Source organism: Gigantopelta aegis, chromosome 6, assembly GCF_016097555.1.
Source record: "Gigantopelta aegis isolate Gae_Host chromosome 6, Gae_host_genome, whole genome shotgun sequence".
Classification (NCBI taxonomy): Eukaryota; Metazoa; Mollusca; class Gastropoda; order Neomphalida; family Peltospiridae; genus Gigantopelta; species Gigantopelta aegis.
Genome location: NC_054704.1, coordinates 94,227,615 through 94,249,091, shown reverse-complemented (window position 1 = coordinate 94,249,091; position 21,477 = coordinate 94,227,615). Strand labels below are relative to the sequence as shown.

The window sequence follows — 21,477 nt, the reverse complement described above, 5'->3', positions numbered from 1 at the left end:
TTTTTTTGCTCAACATTTTTCATTAAAATTAGCCAAACTGCAAATAATTCCTAGGCATAACCATACACAGATCTATGTCACAGAGTTTTGGATCCGATGAATGCATTAGTGTAACCAATACCTTCCATGTAATCTGCTACATCGGATGGGTCCATAGCCGTGTAAAATGTCTGGAATAAAAATAATACATGATGAGTTATTTCAGTAAAACAAATATTGCAATAAATAGTTATAAATTACCAGTTATAAATAAAGAGCTACATATATCTGATTATCAAGTACCGTACACTATCAAGTATCAAAACACTTTTAATTTCTTCTAAAATGTTTCACCAATTTCAGGTACCCACAAGAAACAGGCACCATGCATAATTAAAAGCTGTAACCTGTTAACACCTTTTACAACCATGTGAGTTAATGTATGCATTGCCAAAAATTAAATTATGCATTTATTGTGGCAGTTACTGTTTCAGCCACTGATGCTGCAACTTGTCTTACTAGAGTTACATGTACATACACCCACTGGCGAAGGAAGCAGGTGAGCAAAGGGGACACATGCCCTCCACTTTTCTTGATCCAGTAGCAGCAGCGATGGTTATAGAATATGTATGTGTGTGTGGCCCGTCCCCCCTTTTTAGCACCTTCCTACGCCACAACAACACCTTACTTTTATCAAACAACCCTGTTTTCAAAGCAAATGAACACACAGCTTTTGCAATTTAGCACTAATTATTGCTATACTGCAGTATATACAACTGACGCCATATAACCGTAAATAAAATGTGTTGAGTGCGTCATTAAATAAACCATTTCCTTCTTCTTCTGCAGTATACATGCACAGTAACTGTGAATTTCATGGTACATGTATTCATTTGCCTGACATAAACAATTAATTAATTAATTATTAGCACATTAATTATTAAACTAAACATGAATTTAGTTTGTATTTAATATATTCTTCCTAAAAAATAAAAAAAAATAAAAAAAAATTACCTTCTCAAATTTAAACTTTTCATCCACAAGCAAGGGGAAAATTGATGACATGAGATGTGTACTTCTGTACTGTCCAAGCATGTACACACTCAAATAGACCTGTTCCTTGCTGGGCAGCCATACCCCTGGTGCAGACACCTGTACAAAGATAGTAATTAATGTTCATTTGTAGTTGTAATAAGTACTTATTAAACACAACAATGATAATAATCTATTTGTTATAGAAAGCCATAATTTCCTGTCCAGTGCATATAACAGATCCCTTGCTACTAATGAAACAAAAATTTAGTGGGTTTCCTCTATAAGACTGTCAAAATTACCAAATATCTGACATCAAATAGCTGATGATTAACAAACAAATATGTTCTAGTGGTGTTGTTAAACAAAAACAACTTTTTTTGTGTTTTTTATCCACTCAATTTTTTTTTTAAATACCGGGTAGGCAGATAGTGTTCAATTAAGATGAGTTTTCATATTTTCTGATATATTCAAATGTATTCTGCAACAAACCAGACATTTTTTCCTTAGTATCTATTTTCTTTAGCAGCTCCCATTAAATGCAGGGCCGTACATGGTCTGAGAATGGGGGTGGGGGCGAAAATTAACCTAGCCAGCCATTTTCTCAATATTTTCCATGGACATCTATTTTATATGAATAACCTAATATTGCATTGTAGATATAAATTATATCGTCAACGTCCCTAACTGGGTTATGCTTCCAACTCTGTTCAGTTTGTTTTCGTATGCACAGTAATTCACGCAATTACCATCTGATTTGTTGTCGCCTGCTTGTCATTCATTTGTGACATTTTTCTTCACAGTTCTAGAACATTTTCATTAACAATAACGTTCAAACAAGTAGGTATTTAAATACAAAACTTTACAAAGCCCTAAAACCATTAATTTTATTAAGTCCTTTTTGTTTATTCATTAAAATTACAGATATCTGGTCCACATAACTCGTAGGAACTGACTTAAAATGGAGGAAGATGAATTAACTTCACACGTGCCAGATCAACAAGGCCAAAGCATTTAATTTTATGATTTTAAGACCCATGTTGTTAGAATTTGTTTTCAATTATTATATTCAATCTGGAAATTGAATATGCTACATTTTTGTGCCTCTACTGTAGTGAATAGTATTCATAATCCATTCATAACAATTGTAAATAATTTTGAGTGTAAAAATTATGTTAATTAAGAATCATTTCATTAAAAAAATTATATTTTAAAAACTATTAACTGGTATGAATGTAATGCCTATCAGTATTGACATCAAGTGTTAGCGATGGGTGTTGATAAAATGCGGACCGGACCAGAACGCTTGACAAATTGAATTTTTCATTTCAAAAAAATATTAAACAAAGTGTTCGTCAACTGTGCATAGTTAAGAAACATATATGTTTTTCATGTAGTGGTCTTAAAAATGGAAAATGACAAACCACACATGCACGGTATGATACCTTTTTCACAACGCATGCACCTGTATGCAGTTAGAAATGTTCACTCTTTCCCGGTCACCCCAAATATGCCAAAAACCCGGTTTTTGGCATATTTACAATCAAAAAACCTTTTTGCAATCAAAAAACCTCACAAAAAACCATAATTATGCCAAAATCGTATCCAATAAGGGTTTTTTATATACTTTATTCGAACAATAGCTATTGCTTTAGTGACGTTTACTAATTACTAATTACCCAGGGAGTACACCAATACAAAAACGTGTGGTGTCTTGGTGTATTTTTGGGTATCTTGGGAGTAAATAGTCGGACCCTAAAATCAGTCCTGTTCTGCATTTTACAAACAAGGCGGAAACGGACGTATGCATATGTTTAGGACTGACAACAATATTTGTGCTTCATATAAATTGTAAATCATATACTATTGATAAACTGTCAATAAAGTATATAAAAAAACTCTTATTGGATACGATTTTGGCATAATTATGGTTTTTGTGAGGTTTTTTGATTGCGAAAAGGTTTTTTGATTGTAAATATGCCAAAAACCGGGTTTTTGGCATATTTCGGGTGACCCCTCTTTCCTGTTATACCGGAGAGTGCTTCACTTTCATTAACTATAATTAATGGATTTGTTTTACGTCCACATTGCTGATTTTTTACATTAATTGATTGCAATCTATTTTGTTTCATGTATCGCTGCTGAAAAATGTAGTATAGTATCTCCATAAATATCATATTTGTATTTTTGTCCTTAGATGAACACAGTCTGGGATGTTGATGGCACTAAAATCAATCAATTTCACTGAATTAAGCAATGATTATGATAAATTACAAGGAAGGTATTCATAGTAAATTGGTTTGTCAAAAAAATAAAAAAATAAAAGAAAACACAAATGAAAAAAATAAAATAAGAATAAAAACAGAAATAATCCCAAAAATAAAATAACTATCTCGTTATTAGGGTTAATGTAGGTCTGAAATAGCGGGATTTTAAAGAAACATGATCAAACATGACATTCTTCAACATACAGACGGTTAACGGTATTAAATGAAAAACGAAGTAACCAAACATCACTTACTGCATGAATCTTTAAATTAACAACACATCTAAGCGCTCGTTTCGGCATCGTGGAAAACAAATTGTGAACTAAATAAAAATCAATTAAAAAACCTAAACAGTGCACACAGTTGTTTCTTGTTTTCCTGTTGCAGGGGACGCAACAAAACTGACCAATCAGGTTCAAGGTCGTTGGGAGTAATCTGTATTGCAAAAAACCATTAAATAAAATGTTTAAATAGATGCTTTATGTATCAAATTGAAAAGAATATATATAATAATAAAATGGTATAGTAAAACTGGAAATTAGTGTGCTTGTCTTTGCTAATACCATAACAAGTATAAACATATTGATAATAGTCTAATTGTATCCCTAAATGAAACAGTAAACTACTAACCCAGGGGCGGCACAGTGTAAAAAATAGTACGGCTCGTGGTTGCCAGACTAGCCTTTCAAATTGCTTGTTAGGACATTTTCACAGATATAACACATAACACATACACGCACGCACACACGCACGCACACACGCACGCACACACACACACACACAAGTGGTACGGCCATGCCATAGGCCTACCTCTGAAAAGTGGTACGGCCATGGTGAGTGGGTAGGTGGGGTAGGGGGAACAAGAAATAAATCAACCCAAGATAACTAATTTTGTTGTTGTTGGTTTGTTGTTCACTATAATGATAATGATGATGATGATATGTTAATGATTCATACTTGCATATATTAATTTGATATGTAGATCGATGTACATGTGCTCGTATATGTGTGTATGCACCATCCCACAGACAAGATAGCACATACCATGCACGGCTTTTGATAATATAACAGTCATGATACACTGGCTGGAACGAAAAATAGGCATATGTTTTTGTAGGCTATATATGTATATATGTATACACATGCAGTGGGCTAACTATGTATGGGTACGGAGGAAGCAAGTGCATCATAGGGAAAGGATGACCGATTGAGATCGATGTCAGGCGCGTATGCAGGGGAAGGGTTTCGGGATCCCCCCCCCCCCCCCCGTACTCGAGTAAATTGCCACTTTATGTAGAATGATCCTTAACTACTTTTGCACACTGCATATATACCCAAAATATATAAACACCAGTCATGTAATGTTATACATGTACCAACATATATATAATTACTTAAAATGAATATTTATTGTAAGTGTATGTTTTAATTTTTAGTGAGAGTATATTAATTTTATTCACTCATACACCTTTAGAATTATCAACGTACGTACGCTATCAAGGCATTAAACCAATCCTGCTAATTTTTAAAACATTATCCTCTATATTGAAAATAATACATTGCAAAATGTTATATTTTTTGTTATTAATATTCATATTTGCTATTGATTTAGAAAATTAGTTGTCCTAAAATGCGTTCTACAAGCAAATTTGGTAAATGCAACCCTTTTTAAATGCATTTTCATGATAATTTGTATATACATATATATTACATATAGTACTCAACGTTTGCTAGGGACATACCAAATATATGTCATGATACATAATTTGTGAATATATTAAACTTGTGCAACATGTGATTAATGAAACTATGTGGTTTGGATGTTCAATACATCATCCATCGAAAACAATAATAAACGCAGTTGCTTTTTTATTGTTTATTGTCACCAGAAACATAAGTAAGGTCAAAGTTGGGGTCCTTGAATCATTGTTGTACATTGTATAATGTAGTTGCTTTAATTAACATAAGTTTTTTTCTATATATTCTAGTGAAAGTTGTAGCTAAGATATAGGCCTAATCGTGTATTCGCTGAACATATAAAACCACAGTTATGTACCAAATTGCTTGATTCAGTGAACAATTAAGTATATAGGCTAATCAAATGGTTCGTTTCATTTATTGGACACCGTACATGCGTTTAAGTTAAATTCAAATGAATATCGTGATTTTGCAACTATCGTAACATATTTCCAAATAATAAACAACTAAATTTAAAGTTACATCTTGAACGTTTTTGTATACCGAATTATTAACGGTAATTTTACTTCCTAATATATTTGTTTCCGTATGTTCGAAAGCAGCGTTTGGGCTACTAAAATCATTGTTAGATAACAAGAAACATGTTGAATGTACACACACTGCAGAGGCGGCACAGTGTAAAACATAATGGTACGGCTCGAGGTTGCCAGACTCAAATTTACCTGTGAAGGACATTTACACAGATACAACAAATATAACCCAGGAAGAAAACAAAAAGTGGTACCTCTTTGAAAAGTTGTACGGCCATGGCCCTACCAGACGTACCGTCTGCACCGACTGACAAGTTCACCAAGAAAATGCATTTATTATGTACGTTTAGTTGTCACAAATGCCCCGTTTGTGGACATCATGTTACAATGGCAGCAAATTAAAACTAACTGAACTGGCTTGGCTTCGTTGATAACGTTTACATCAATATAAAGTTTGTTTTGTTCAACGACACCACTAGAGCACATTAAATTTTGATTTCTTAATCATCGGCTATTGGGATTCCAAACGTTTCATATAGCTAGTCTTAGAGAGGAACCCCGCAACATGTTTTTTTTTTTAGTAGTAGCTAGGGATCGTTTTTATCCACCACCCCACAGACTGGATATCACATACCACAACCTTTTTATATACTACTACCAGACGTGGCTTGGACGAGAAATAGCCCAATGAGCCCACCCACGGGGATCGATCCTAGACCGACCGATCGACCAACCGAGCACTTTACCACTGGGCTACGTCCCGTCCCCTAATTGTTACAAGGGCGGGACGTAGCCCAGTGATAAGGCTCTCGCTCGATGCGCGGTAGGTGTGGGGTCGATCCCCGTCGGTGGGCTCATTGGGCTATTTCTCGTTCCAGCTAGTGCACCACGACTGGTATATCAAAGGTCATGGTATGTACTAACCTCTCTGTGGGATGGTGCATATAAAAGAGTAGCCTATGAAAAGAGTAGCTAATCGAAAAGAGTACCCCCCCCCCCCCAACAAAAAATCCTAGTTACGGCCCTGACTTCGTTGATAATGTTTGTAACATGGATTCTTTGGGAGCTTGGGGAGGTGCTGTACTGACAATTCTTTTTAAACTAGTTGTCCTAAAACGCAATTTCCTGCAGTCTTCAACTAAAATTTAACGTTGATATATGCCGATGAATGCAAAGTATGATCCGACCCCCCCCCCCCACCCCACTCCCTTCAATAAATAAATAAATAATAATAAAAACTCGCTGACCATAGTCTATCCCTCTCAATACCAAATTTCCTGCACATGCGCCTGTTCCATCTTTGACACATGTCAATAATAGTGACATATACCCGTGCATAATCGTGAGCAAACCATGCGCTTCTTTTTGTGTTTGCACGTGCACGTGCGAAGACTACAGCTGCCACGTGATTTCAAGGGTATAAAAGAGGTAATATAAGAAAGTGGCAGAATAATACTCCGCATTTTGTCAACATGATGCTGTTTTTTCTTTTGTGCATTTTTGGAGGTCCGGCCGTTTTGGGTGAGGTTTAAAAAATATATATGTTTTGAAATACTGATACTATAATCTATAAATATACCAGTCTAAAATAACATCAATAATCCTAATACTTTGTTTAAATATTTGTATTATTTAAAGCTGACATTTAGAGAACACTTTGATTTAACTATTTAGATCATTGATGCCCACATTATATATATTCTGCGACACTCCTTTGCGATGCATTTAGGTGATGCCATTGAAGCAACGGACCCTAGTTTTTTAAACCCGGGCGTATTTTTCACTATTGAAACGGTTTCTTATAATTGAAATCCGACTTTACTTTTGTTTAGAATGTCCATTTCTGTGCTTCTAAAGTGTTTATGATCATGTGTTGGCACATGGATTGATCAACTTCGGTGTCAATTTCTTTTACGGGTTGAAACTAGGGTCTGTGATTTTAATCTAAAACCCCTATGTACGCCCATGGAGACGTAGCCCCGTGGTAAAGTGCACGCCTGATCGGTCGGACTAGACTCGATCCTCGTTGGTGGGGCCATTGGGCTGTTTCTCGTTCCAGCCGGTGCACCACGACTGGCACATCAAAGGGCGTGGTATGTAGTATGTGCCATCCTGTCTGTAGGATGGTGCAAATAAAAGATCTCCTTGCTACTAACAGAAATGCAGCGGGTTTCCGCTGTCAAAATGACCACATATTTAACATCCAATAGCCGATGATGTGCTCTAGTGTCCTAAAAATCCCCCCTCCCCCTAAATATTCCATATTCTACTGCAGGATATTCGCCCTATGGCCGAAGCTACAAAGGGAGAACACTGAACAATGTCCTTCGACAACTGAAAGATATTTCCGTTCAACCCGATGTGACTAAGCACCCCGATGTCGTCAACGGCAAACCTGACGAACTACCCGACGATGGCGGCGAAGAGCGCCCCGACGATGGCGGCGAAGAGCGCCCCGACGATGGCGGCGAAGAGCGCCCCGACGATGGCGGCGAAGAGCGCCCCGACGATGGCGGCGAAGAGCGCCCCGACGATGGCGGCGACGACCACAAGCACGACGGCGGCGGCGACGACCGCAAGCACGACGGCGGCGGCGACGACCGCAAGCACGACGGCGGCGGCGACGACCGCAAGCACGACGGCGGCGGCGACGACCGCAAGCACGACGGCGGCGGCGACGACCGCAAGCACGACGGCGGCGGCGACGACCACAAGCACGACGGCGGCGGCGACGACCACAAGCACGACGGCGGCGGCGACGACCACAAGCACGACGGCGGCGGCGACGACCACAAGCACGACGGCGGCGGCGACGACCACAAGCACGACGGCGGCGGCGACGACCACAAGCACGACGGCGGCGACGATTGCATGAATTTCAAATCCATCGTCTTGAACCATTTAGTTGGCTTCCCACACGTAGACCAAATGTCTGGTAAGTTTTTCTTGACGTTGATAGGGGTGGTAAATGGGGCGAGTAGTGTGGATTGACGCTACATTTTGCAACCCAATTCCTGTCGGTACGGAACGGATGTTATGCCCCATGGGTTATAAGATTAATGGTTAATGGTTAATCGTTAAAAGGTACACCACCAGATCCAAGATCGACATTTCATTGTGAAGTTCCATTTACAAGTAATACGTTAATTTTGCTCAATGTATGGAGTCTGGAGCCCGTTCCACGAAGCGATCTCGGCGCTAAGATCGGGAGGGTTGGCTAGAGTACGGTGCTATTATAGTCTACATTTTTATATACTCTTCAAAAGAAGAAACGCAAAACCACATTGTCGTAACATTTGGAGAATTGATTTAATTATTGAATGGTGAGTCCGATAATTACCAAATGTTGCAGGATTGTTCGCAATTCACTCTAGTCCATTGTGAGTAAGTGATAGGACACACCACCAAGGTCAAGGTCATCTGGAGTCAATACCGGGTGTGGCCTCCGCGTGTGTTGACAACTGCCTGGCACCGCCTGCCCATTGAAGCAACCAGAGTACGGATGACGTCCCGGGGGATGGTGGCCTACTCGGCCTGCAAGGCTGCTGCCAGCTCGGGCAGGGTCTGGGGCTGTGGTTGTCACTGTCGGAGGCGTCGGTCCAACTCGTCCCATAGATTCTCAATTGGGTTCAAATCCGGTGATATCGATGGCCAAGGAAGGACATTAATGTTCTGTAGGAAAGCCGTTGTGAGACGTGCTGTGAGGCCTGGCGTTGTCATGTTGGAACACTGCGTTGGCGTTGGCCATAACTGGAACGATGTGTGGCCGGAGGATCTGGTCAATGTAGCCCTGTGCATTCAGGTTGCCCTGCGCGTGGACCAGGTCAGTTCTGCCAGTGTGTGAGATGGCTGCCCACACCATGACACTACCCCCGCCGAATCTGTCCACTTCCTGCACGCAGTTTGCCGCATAACGTTCACCACGACGCCTATACACGCGACATCTTCCATCATGACGTCGGAGCAGAAATCGGGACTCGTCACTGAACCACACCCGTCTCCATCGCAGTTGAGGCCATTGTCGATGAATCTGGCACCACTGCAGTCGAGTCGACGGTGTTGTGGTGTTAAGATGACACCTCGAACTGGACGTCTGGCACGAATTCCTACCTCACGTAGGCGGTTCCGTACGGTCTGGTCGGATATCCTGCGCAAACCTGGTATTGCTGCAGCTGTGGAGGTGGCAGTAGTCAATCGTTCCCGAAGGTGGCGTACCCGGATGTAGCGGTCCTGCCCGGGGGTAGTGACCCGTGGTCGACCGGATCTAGGGAGGTCACGTGTTGATCCATGTTGCTGGTAACGGTCCCACAGTCTGGAGATGGTGCTTGGGGACACATGGAATGCCCTGGCAACGGCCGTTCTGGATTCGCCTGCGTCTAGTCGGCCGATGGCATTGTTTCTCTGCGGTTCACTGAGACGTGGCATGTCCTGGATTGTCAACTGTCGGCCAGATACAGAGGCCAGGCAAGCGAACACCCTGCACTTTTATACTGTCGGTGTTCATGTTGCACGTGCAGACAACGCACGTGCAGTGGTGACATGGTTTGCACGTGGCTGCGTTTTTGCGAATATTCACATTTTGGAACTTTATTGTACAGTAGCTGCGTTTTATCGAATGTAACCGTGGGAATGTGTTTGGGACATGCAATGACCTTATATTCACAAAGCATGAACCGGTAGGAAACATAAAATCGGAGTTATAACCCATTTGTACCCTTTTGCGTTTCTTTTTTTGAAGAGTATATATACATATGCATTCTTTTTCATATATACATATGCATTCTTTTTCACATGAAGCGTAACTGATTAAATGTTTATAAATGTTTATAATTTATGTACATGTTTTTACCTGCAGCCAATGTACAGGTCCAACTCATAGCATTCCTACCGGTCTTAATGAAGGCATTCTCTATATTCGAAATAACGAATGACGCAGAAACGGCGGCCAAACAGATGGTGGTAGGCCTTGTCGACAAGACCATGAGCTTGACGGAAAATTGTCCAACCACAATGTTTAACAGAATAATTCTGTGTAAGTCTTTTTTTCACACTAACACGTATTGCATTTCGTAAAATGCGCCCCACTCGGCTTAATTCAGTTTCGTTGCATAAATAATTTAACTTGTCGCCATTTTCATAAATTTGGGTCGTTCTAAAACGACAGCAGACGATGACGTCGGCCTTAGTTTGTTACATGAGTTTAAATGATTTTATGATTTAGTGACAACTTAAATTTTTAAACTAGTTTGGATTATTTTAACCATTTAAGACAATTTTGTTTTGACAATTGAAATCGACATTATTTTAGATGCCATACATCAGAAGTGTTTCTGGTCATCGTAATCGTCTCAACCACAATCCATTTTTCATATTTTTAAAAACGCTCGTATATCTCCGAGAAGTATTGTTATGGACCTAGTCTTTTGTTAGGGAATTTTCCAGTTCCAACGACATAAATGTTTCACTCTATTGTAACTTTATAAATGTTAAGGTTTGTAGATTTATCAGTTATTAATTTCACGGATTCCAACTAAGGGCTGCGACTTTAAAATATGGTTCGGTTGAGGTGGAAGGGAGGAACCTGCCCCGTCCCACGGTTCCCGAGCAAATCCTCAAATCCGGGCATAAACGATGGATATTAGCTAGCTTGAAACCTTTTTACAAATGTTTCAAAATCATTCTACCCACAATAGTTGTATTCATGTAAATGCTTAGTGATTTTGTTCGCAACCCTACATAGCGGTTTGGGAGTAATGATAATATAAATGTACTATCGTTTCGGGCATTTACGTTTTATTCGGCCAAACATCGACCTGGCGCCAATTTTAAACTATTGTAAGTTTACGTCTGCTACTAGCAGATATACCAGGTATACATTCAGTGTTTGGCGTCTTATTTCACGAAGAAAATTGCATTATTAAGGAAAATAGAGCAAACGAAAATGTGTTTCTAAACTTATTGTACTATAATAGTAATTAGAATTATGATTTAGTCGTAGATTCTAGTTTACGTCCAAAACTAGGCTTACGATGTTTTGTTAAATTGGGTCGATTTTTTATTAGTACTTTTCTAAAACCTATTGCTTCAGATGCTGTTGGAAAGTCCTTCCACAGTGTTGTACTTCAAGTCAACAAGACGTTGGACGCCATCAAGGCTTTGTTGTGGAATGCCGAAAAGGTTTCACCCGACGATGTAATGTACTATGCAAGGAAAATGTTCGGCAAAGTGACAAACGCCTTAATCGACGATGTTTTATCGAGGCTGTCTGAAAGTATGTTATCTCTTGGTAATGTTCGGTTTATTTCTTCTAGCAAATGTATTTTGTATTTTTTCTGGGGCGGGACGTAGTCCAGTGGTGAAGCACTCGCCTGATGCGCGGCCGATTTAAGACTGATAGTCCACAATAAGACCACGACGGGTATATCAAAAGCCGCGGTATGTGCTATCCTGTCTGTGATGGGGCATATAAAATATCCCTTGCTACCAATTGGAGGAAAATGTATCTGATTACCAGTAAGACTTGACAGAATTACCAAATGTCTGACATCCAATATCCTGACGTACAATAGCCTGAATTAGGAATTGGTGTATACTGGAGAACATTAATGCTAAGGGTTTTCATATTCTTGTGACAGAATTGAATAAACTGAAATAGTTTTCAACAGAATTTGTCATGGACCGTTAATTGAAATTAATACCTGTGCGTGTTTTAAGATTTAAAAAACAGTGCCATGACACTTGACACTCATAATCTATTGCTAGCCCGAGACTTTTTTTTGGTTTTATTAAACGACGCACTCAACACATTTTATTTATGATTATATGGCGTCAGACATATGGTTAAGAACCACAGATTTTGAGAGGAAACCCGCTGTCGCCACTACATGGCTAGTCTTTTCGATTAGCAGCAAGGGATCTTTTATTTGCACTTCCTACAGGCAGGATAGCACAAACCATGGCCTCTGTTGAACCAGTTATGGATCACTGGTCGGTGCAAGTGGATTACACCTACCCATTGAGCCTTGCGGAGCACTCACTCAGGGTTTGGAGTCGGTATCTGGATTAAAAATCCCATGCCTCGACTGGGATCTGAACCCAGTACCTACCAGCCTGTAGACCGATGGCCTAAGACTGTTTTAATAGTTTTAAATGTTTTATGCAAACAGTTGTATAATGAGCCAGCCTAGCCTTCTATAAGCATAACGCACATATACGCACACGTTTTACTGCATGGATATTACGGTCCTGAATACACCATTAACTTTTTCTTGAGGTAGCAAATAAAAATTGCGGTTTATTATGGCGATGGGTGAATATTTTCATTGAATTTAATAGGTCGTGTATTGACACATATTTAGCCATCAAATGCAGGTTTAAGTTTTTAAAAATTGCCTTAAGGTTTTGTTTTGTGTTTTTTTAAAATCTTTAAAATGTACTTAAACTGCCACTTTTGTAGAATCCCATACGTACATCAAAACGATCTACCCCACGATTGTGGAGCTGCTTAACGAGGGTAAACTAATGGAACACATCATCACATTTCTGAGACAAAAGAGTGAAGCTGCTGGCCTGGAAATGAAATGTGCCAAACCGGCAGTCGTCAGGGAACTCTATAGACACGCTTTGCACGACGTGGAAGAAAGGTATACATTCCGCTTTAGTGCTTTTAGGGTGTGTACCACCAAATCGAATCTACTGACAATAGTAACGTGGCTTAAACACGGCGTATCAATCATGTACACCATGGATATAAATACTACCACCACTCACTTGCAGTAAATCGGAAAGGTTAAGCCAGTCATTTCGGACAAAACGGTAGTGTCTAGGACTACCCTTGTTCCGCACAAAAATTGTCCTACATTTAGGACCTCAAAGCAAAATGGTGGTTGGCAAGCTAGTTCAAAATTAAATTACAGGAATTTACTGGCCAGGTGAACCAATATTTTATCACGACAAACCTGTCATTTATCAGCAATGGCAGGACTTGTGGAATTAACTGCTCTTACCAAGTTTTAACTCGGCCGAATATTATAAGTACTACCTGTACACACATGAAATAGGCGTCCAAAAGGAAAAATGTACTGGCATAAATGGATTGATACTGAGATACACGTTTATACAACGTATTTATCACCCACCTGGTGAACGTATAGCGATGTCGTACAAATACGGTACGCACCACGAGGGTCGTACCAGATGTACGTCTTTTCAATGGTTGGACAGTAAGTCTACCGGGACTTTTTTTTTCATTCATGAAAAATTACGTTGTCAACATTCCACAACTTTTACTATATATTTCATTCATTTTTTTTTTTTTGTAATAAAAATATACATGTAAAACTGGGACGACCAGACAGGTAGCGAACTGGTTTGGGGACGAAATATGGATATAAAAAACCCCGGAGTAGAACAAACTATTTTGTTAAGCGGCGACCTTTGGGACATACCGTAGTGCAGTCTTGTGATATCATTCCGCCACAGTGTAAAATGTTTACATATTCGAAATGCAGGAATTTATATTTTTTATGACATATTCCATTGTTTGAAGGTAGGTAATAAATAAACCCACTGTTTTCGCTAGACCATTTTTACGAAACTCGTTAACTTCCCAAGGTATCTGACCTCACTTTCGTTCGGTCAGATACCTTGGGAATTTCACTCGTTTCGTGAAAATGATATCTAGCGAAAACTCGTATAGTATTCTATATGTAGTATTCGGAGCAACGAAATAACATATCTACTATATATTTAAGAATTGAACGTGACATTTTTTGTTTCATGCCAGTATGAAACGCAAAACCGCTTTACACACTGTATGAATGGCGTAGCGCGTTAGCGCGAAGCCATTCATACTAAAGTGTGTAAAGCGGTTTTGCGTTTCATACTGGCATGAAACAAAAAATGTCACGTTCAATTCTTATAATTCCAAACACATAACCATGTCATTAATGTAAACCTCTTTAAAATAAAAAGTGAACTCTATTTTCCAACTATTTACTATTTTAACACGAAATTCATACTCAACATTAGCGGAATGCCTATGGTAGTTTCGGCTTTTTCCGTCAATAGCCTAATGAGAGAATGACAATCATTAATACAATTCATATTAATTTTTTGCATTAAATATCAATACCAAGTAGAAACATTTTGAATTCACTAGAAACATATAACGTAAGTAATTTTAATAACTTTTAACCTGTAATAAAAATGTCTGAAGCGATCTATTTTGTATGGTATAATTTATATGTGAAGCGGTTGGTGTATGAATATTTAACTACGAACTGTGGATGGGCGCCATTTTTTGATTACTGTCCAGATTTACCAATTACAACGTTGAAATTAGTTATAAAATATTTTGAGTGCGTGAAAATTCCATGTGTTGATAGATTTGACATGGAGAAAGTGGTTTCAATGTTTCCGGAAATGGATGAAACAGGTGTGTCGCGAGTTTCTGTGTTTACTGGCCTTGTAATTGTGGAAGTGGCAACACAGGATGGTTTTGGCATGTGTGACTTCAAGTGGTGCGACACGGTATTCGTGACATTTGACAGTGCCATGCCGATGTTTCGTTTTTGGAAAGTGGAACATTTTCTGTTGTAGCTTCGAATTGAAGCTTCGTTCCTGTGTCCCGACATGTACACGATATGCCTAGTTTCAAAACCCGAGTCGTTTAAAGATTGGATCGCAGTGGCTATGTGTTGTGTACCGTGTACGTCATACTACAATGCCGTTGAATGCGCGTTACTGCTAATGGTTGGCATGAACTGACTGAATTTTGTTTTTGAAATCGCTTTTGTAAAAGACCAAATTCCATTGGAATTATACACTTTTTTTGGATCGACAAAATAGATTTTTAGCTGTGGGATTTTGAATTCACTATAAACATGTAACGTAAGTAATTTCAAGAACTTTTAACCTTTAATAAAAAAAATGTCTGAAGCGACCTATTTTGTATGGTATAATTTATGTGAAGATTTTTAGATGTTTACAAGTTTGACGGCAGACGATTACTGTTTGATGTCTAAAAATAGAATCTCAAGGAAATTCCTCTGATTCCTTTGTTGACATAATTCATAAAGTAGTTCCGGCTATATAGACAAAAATAGTGCTAAACTGAGATTCATGGTGCTATGAATGCCAGTTTTTATCACGTGATACGAATTAACCAATCCAAGGGTTTATAATAAAGGGATTTTTAGAGATTGGAATTATTATATTAGAATTGATTTTATACCATTTGTGACTTTTATACATCGATAAATTCCTAAAATGAGAAACAATTCTTATAATTACAAACAGTACAAGAAGTGTACCTTAACACTCAAAAATAATTTCTTTCGTTCTTACCGTCAACCATGTTCTGTAAATAAGCGTAGGAATATATGTATACATACTATTGGAAATTGTCCGCTAAAAATAAAAATAAGTATTGAATCAACAAAAACAGTGTATATATCTTTATTATTATAACTTCTTTTTAAAAAATGAAACAATTTCATGTGCAGATTTGTCTTTTTTTCTATCGCAAAGTGACCTTGATATTAACTTGTTTACGTGTAGTGACTGTTGGTGTTGTGGGGTTATTTCGATCGTGGTCTTCCGTGATGACGTATTTTTATGAGGTTTATGGAAGGATAACACTTGGGTTTTTAGTGACGTCAGCCAAACAGAATACAGTAAATCTATAAATTCGGAAAATTTGTAATTATATTATAATATATTATATTTATATTATATTATATTAATATATATTATATTATATTATATATATATTATATTATATTAATATATATATATACTATATATACATAAATTTTAAATTAAGATACCTTCCATATAGGGTAAATAGCATGTCCTTCTATCAATGGGAGATAATGCATGTAACGTAGCCAGTGTTATAGTGAGCGATATGTCTGGGCTGATCCCCATCGATTGGCCCACATCTTGTACGAGCCAGTGCTCCACAATTGGTGTAACAAGGCCGTGGTACGTATTATCCGGTCTGTGGGATGCTTCATATGAAAGATCCTTTTGCGAATAGAAAGGATAGCCCGTGCCATGCTTGGCGGCAGCGTGCTTTCATTCTCATTGTGTGGTTCTTAACCATATATCCGACGCCATATAACCGTAATTGAATTGTTGAGTGTCGGTTTTTACCTTCTATCCTTGATGAAATAAAATATCGAGTATGAAATGGTGCGTTTTTATTTAAAACATTGACATTGTTACAGGTTTGGAGGTGACGATTTCGGAGACATTGTGTCTGTGCTGCCATTATCGCATTTTGAACCACACGTCAGTGAACAGTTGGTGAAGATGGTGACGGTGGTTCTGTCGCACGGGGTTCATATGGCCAAAGAGATTTTGTCGGGACTGCGATCAGAACGCCTGGGTCTGGTCAAGAAGGATCACAGATTACTAGGCGAGTATATATATCATCCACATCTTCAATAAGCGGCAGTGATAAACACGGCTCGTTTCATTGGATGTTATGACATTGATGACCTGGTCATCACCTAGGTGCTGCCAGTCAAGTCTTTTACATGTGTTAATAAGTGTTATCCAAAATATCATCAAGGGATGTAAGAAATGTTGTTATTTTGCAGATGATGCACAGCTGGCGGCGCTGAAACTAGTTACGGCGGAAATGGGCTGGACAGACGATGGAGGTGACGAAGTGGGTAAGTAGCCGTCGTGCTGATCATGGCTCCAAATAACTGTTCAAAATAACCATCCAATGTTGACATTAAACGCAGTCTTCGCCGAGATAATCCAAGCGAACTGTAGATGATTCTGAAATGTGCTAGGCGAACAATGTATGTGCTAGGCGAACAATGTAAGTGTCAAATGAAATGTATTGAAACTGTTACTGTAAGGCGATAAGTTATCACTTTTCAGACAGGGGAGAGGGAACGATTACTCGCCTTTACTGGCAACGACTATTGGTTTCAAAAATGGTTTAGTATGGAATGGTGTCCGTACAGACTACGAAAATATATCGGAATATTAAACATTCGGGTGCTGAGCAGATTTAAAAATCGTAATTTAAAATCTAAAAAATGATTTGCAATTTTGTTTTTATAGTGTAAAAAGTTTATGCTATGTAAATGTATGTTTTAAATACTGCGAATGGATATTCTGATATGCATAACAAACCAGCTCGAATGACATGAGTACATAATTAAATGCTTGTTTTGGTGTCCTGAAATTTATAAAATACTTATGTTTTTAAATTATGTTTTTAAATTATTATGTTTTTAAATTGTAGTGTATCTGCCTGCCCACGAACTAGTGAGTTTAGTGGTCAAAGAAGAAGTGAAGGATTTCGAAACGCTGGAAGAGTAAGATTTACTATGTCACTTTCTAAATGCTTTCTTATAAACTAATATTGAGTTTATTGGCGTCAGTTTGCATGTAGAAAGCGATACCAGGGGAGTGGTTGAGGCGAACGCTCGTTAACCGGTTGCCATTCTACTGTGACATTTACTTTCGCACAACCAGTCAAGTAAGCATAACATTTGAAGAAAGATGTATCAAAATTGAATACTTTTTTATTTTTTTTATTTATGCGACTATTGGTAACGCCGAATACATTTATCATTTTGTATGTTCCATATATACTGAACAAAATAAGAAACTTCCGCTAATTTTGCTTGAACATAACTTGATGAAAAAACCGGGGGAATAATTGTTATATATGCGTTTAGAGTCTTCCATGATGCATCGTTTTGGTGCAAAAATCATGGCCATAGGTTAACAGAAACTGGGAGAATTTTGACCAAGTGTGGTAGGGGTTAAAAAAACAAAACACCCACTTAATAACGGATATGACCACTACTTGAATTGACCAGTGCATAGCAGGTGCATAGAATTGACTAAAGTGTTGATTTCTGCCTGTGGAATATTGTTCCATTCCTGAATGAGCGCTTGACAAAGTTTGTTGACTTAGCGGGTGGGTTGGGACGACGCCTCAATCAATCGTCTGTCCAGACTATCCCAGACATGCTCGATGGGGTTGAGATCAGGACTTTTAGCGGGCCAGTCATCAATGAAATCAATGTTATTTGTCCTAAGAAAATTTAGTGTCTCTAGCTGTATGAGAGGTGGCATTATCATGCTGAAAAATCAGATGTTGGCGTTGTTATGGAACGAGGAATGACGTGATAAGCGAGAATGTCATCGCGGTAACGTTCAGCATTTAAATTGCCATCAATGACGACTAGTGGTGTACGATAACCATGGGCAATGGCTGCCCAGACCATGACACAACCCCCCCCCACCCCCCGAAACATCTCGTTTAAGAACACAACCAGTCAGCATAGCGTTCATTTCTCCTACGGTAGACGCGCACCCTGCCATCACCACGTTGTAAAGAAAATATGGATTCATCCGGCAAAAAGAACGGTATTCCAGCGTCGCCGTATCCAAAGAGTGTACACGTGCCCAATTAAGACGATTTAGACAATGATGTTGCGTTAAAACGCATCCGACGTAAGGACGTCGTGCATGTAAACCGTTCTCCCGCAGACGATTACGAACAGTTTGCCTACTGATTCGATTATTATGAAGCCCAGGTGTGTTAGCAGCAGTAGCAGTGGCAGTTTGGAATCGATTGCGCAAATGCGTGTTCATGATATAGCGGTCTTGACCACGCGTTGTAACACGCGGACGTCCGCGACGTGGCAAGTCGTTGGTGCTTCCTGTCGTTCGAAATCTTACGCGAAGATTTCGTATTGCTCGACTAGAACTCCCAACATGCCTTGCAACGTCTTCTGTCGACATGCCAGCATCAAGCATGCCAATCGCCCGTTTGCGTAAATTATTGGGTATTCTTGGCATACTAAAAATGCTACATGTCGGTAAGACAAGTAAAACAAATTGACCGAATACTACACGGGACATGTCAATGCATGCACGTGCAAACTGAATTTCACGTTGTCGACGATTAACAGTGCAAAAATAATTGATAAAATTCATGAATCCTGATAATGCAGCTCAGACTAATACTACCTATATAATTTCATTACACAATGAATTCTTTAACACAACAAATACTATATGTACAAATCGGAAGTTTCTTTTTTTGTTCAGTATATAAGAACTCTTGCTACTAATTGAAAATGTAGCGGGTTTCCTTTCAAAGACTCCAAAAATTACCAATTTTTAACTGTCAAATAGCATTAATATACCATGTGCTCAGTGGTGTCGTTAAACAAACTTTAGCCAAGTAAATTAATGACTTTATTTTTTTTCTAGTTTGTTTCAGAACTTGGAGGATATAGCCAAAATTAAAAATGGTAATAATATCGATCGCCCCGATCCTCACGTTCAGCTGTCTGAAAACCTCAACATGATGCTGAAACGAAAATGTTATACCTACACGAAGTACCTGATCCCGTATGGAAATGAAATCCCAGCTTGTAGTCGCATTGATTAATCCGTTAATAAAACCTCTTGCTAGTCAGTTACGTGTTTTTCTTTGTTCTTTTTAATACCCTGAAAACTGCTATTACCACCAAGTGACTGGTTTATTCCAGTAGACGGTTTGATTGGTTTACATTCCAGTAGACTGGTTTACATTCCAGTAGACGGTTTGATCGGCTATCTGCTTGCAGATTGGTTGATAACGTAGTACTAAAGGAAAATCCTTGCGTGTGGGTCAGTATTCGAGGTGAATCAAACTTGATACAGAAAACCCCCACAAGTCCTGTGATGGGTGATAAATGGGAGTCTTGGTTGCAAATCAATTTCATGAAAAAATGTATGCAATTTTATTTCATATATACTCTTCAAAAGAAGAAACGCAAAACCACATTGTCGTAACATTTGGAGAATTGATTTAATTATTGAATGGTGAGTCCGATAATTACCAACTGTTGCAGGATTGTTCACAATTCACTCTAGTCCATTGTGAGTAAGTGATAGGACACACCACCAAGGTCGAGGTCATCTGGAGTCAATACCGGGTGTGGCCTCCGCGTGTGTTGACAACTGCCTGGCACCGCCTGCCCATTGAAGCAACCAGAGTACGGATGACGTCCCGGGGGATGGTGGCCCACTCTGCCTGCAAGGCTGATGCCAGCTCGGGCAGGGTCTGGGGTTGTCGCTGTCGGAGGCGTCGGTCCAACTCGTCCCATATATGCTCAATTGGGTTCAAATCCGGTGATATCGATGGCCAAGGAAGGACATTAATGTTGTTGTTCTGTAGGAAAGCCGTTGTGAGACGTGCTGTGTGAGGCCTGGCGTTGTCATGTTGGAACACTGCGTTGGCGTTGGCCATAACTGGAACGATGTGTGGCCGGAGGATCTGGTCAATGTAGCCCTGTGCATTCACGTTGCCCTGCACGTGGACCAGGTCAGTTCTGCCAGTGTGTGAGATGGCTGCCCACACCATGACACTACCCCCGCCGAATCTGTCCACTTCCTGCACGCAGTTTGCCTCATAACGTTCACCACGACGCCTATACACGCGACATCTTCTATCATGACGTCGGAGCAGAAATCGGGACTCGTCACTGAACCACACCCGTCTCCATCGCAGTTGAGGCCATTGTCGATGAATCTGGCACCACTGCAGTCGGAGTCGACGGTGTTGTGGTGTTAAGATGACACCTCGAACTGGACGTCTGGCACGAATTCCTACCTCACGTAGGCGGTTCCGTACGGTCTGGTCGGATATCCTGCGCAAACCTGGTATTGCTGCGGCTGTGGAGGTGGCAGTAGTCAATCGTTCCCGAAGGTGGCGTACCCGGATTTAGCGGTCCTGCCCGGGGGTAGTGACCCGTGGTCGACCGGATCTAGGGAGGTCACGTGTTGATCCATGTTGCTGGTAACGGTCCCACAGTCTGGAGATGGTGCTTGGGGACACATGGAATGCCCTGGCAACGGCCGTTCTGGATTCGCCTGCGTCTAGTCGGCCGATGGCATTGTTTCTCTGCGGTTCACTGAGACGTGGCATGTCCTGGATTGTC

At 39.6% G+C, this 21,477-nt stretch overlaps 2 protein-coding genes across 5 annotated transcripts in view; one reads left to right on the top strand and one right to left on the bottom strand.

Moving 5' to 3' along the window:
• The window catches only part of LOC121375796 (spermatogenesis-associated protein 6-like), a 33,274-nt gene extending 29,613 nt beyond the window's left edge, over positions 1–3,661 (bottom strand). For all 4 annotated transcript variants that reach the window (XM_041503447.1, XM_041503448.1, XM_041503449.1 and 1 more), the window contains exons 1-3: positions 3,533–3,661; positions 994–1,131; positions 122–170 (exon numbers count right to left, since the gene is read on the bottom strand). In XM_041503447.1, the coding sequence (XP_041359381.1) occupies positions 122–170; positions 994–1,131; positions 3,533–3,580 (235 nt within the window). In that variant the 5' untranslated portion in view covers positions 3,581–3,661. The remainder of the gene's footprint in view (positions 1–121; positions 171–993; positions 1,132–3,532) is intronic.
• A 3,230-nt stretch (positions 3,662–6,891) lies between these two features.
• On the top strand, positions 6,892–19,970 carry LOC121375420. Its single transcript, XM_041502864.1, has 10 exons — positions 6,892–7,027; positions 7,782–7,998; positions 8,212–8,441; positions 10,362–10,538; positions 11,595–11,777; positions 12,963–13,149; positions 16,738–16,928; positions 17,113–17,187; positions 17,775–17,847; positions 19,763–19,970. Exons 1-10 carry the CDS (start codon positions 6,979–6,981, stop codon positions 19,941–19,943), a joined length of 1,563 nt encoding a protein of 520 aa, XP_041358798.1. The 5' UTR covers positions 6,892–6,978; the 3' UTR covers positions 19,944–19,970.
• Positions 19,971–21,477: the final 1,507 nt, after the last annotated feature.

Coding starts and splice junctions, on each gene's coding strand:
- LOC121375420 (XM_041502864.1), top strand. CDS start 6,979: ATGATGCTGTTTTTTCTTTTGTGCATTTTTGGAGGTCCGGCCGTTTTG. Junction 7,999..8,211: donor GAGCGCCCCGACGATGGCGG/CGAAGAGCGCCC, acceptor CGGCGGCGGCGA/CGACCACAAGCACGACGGCG. Junction 11,778..12,962: donor TTTATCGAGGCTGTCTGAAA/GTATGTTATCTC, acceptor CCACTTTTGTAG/AATCCCATACGTACATCAAA.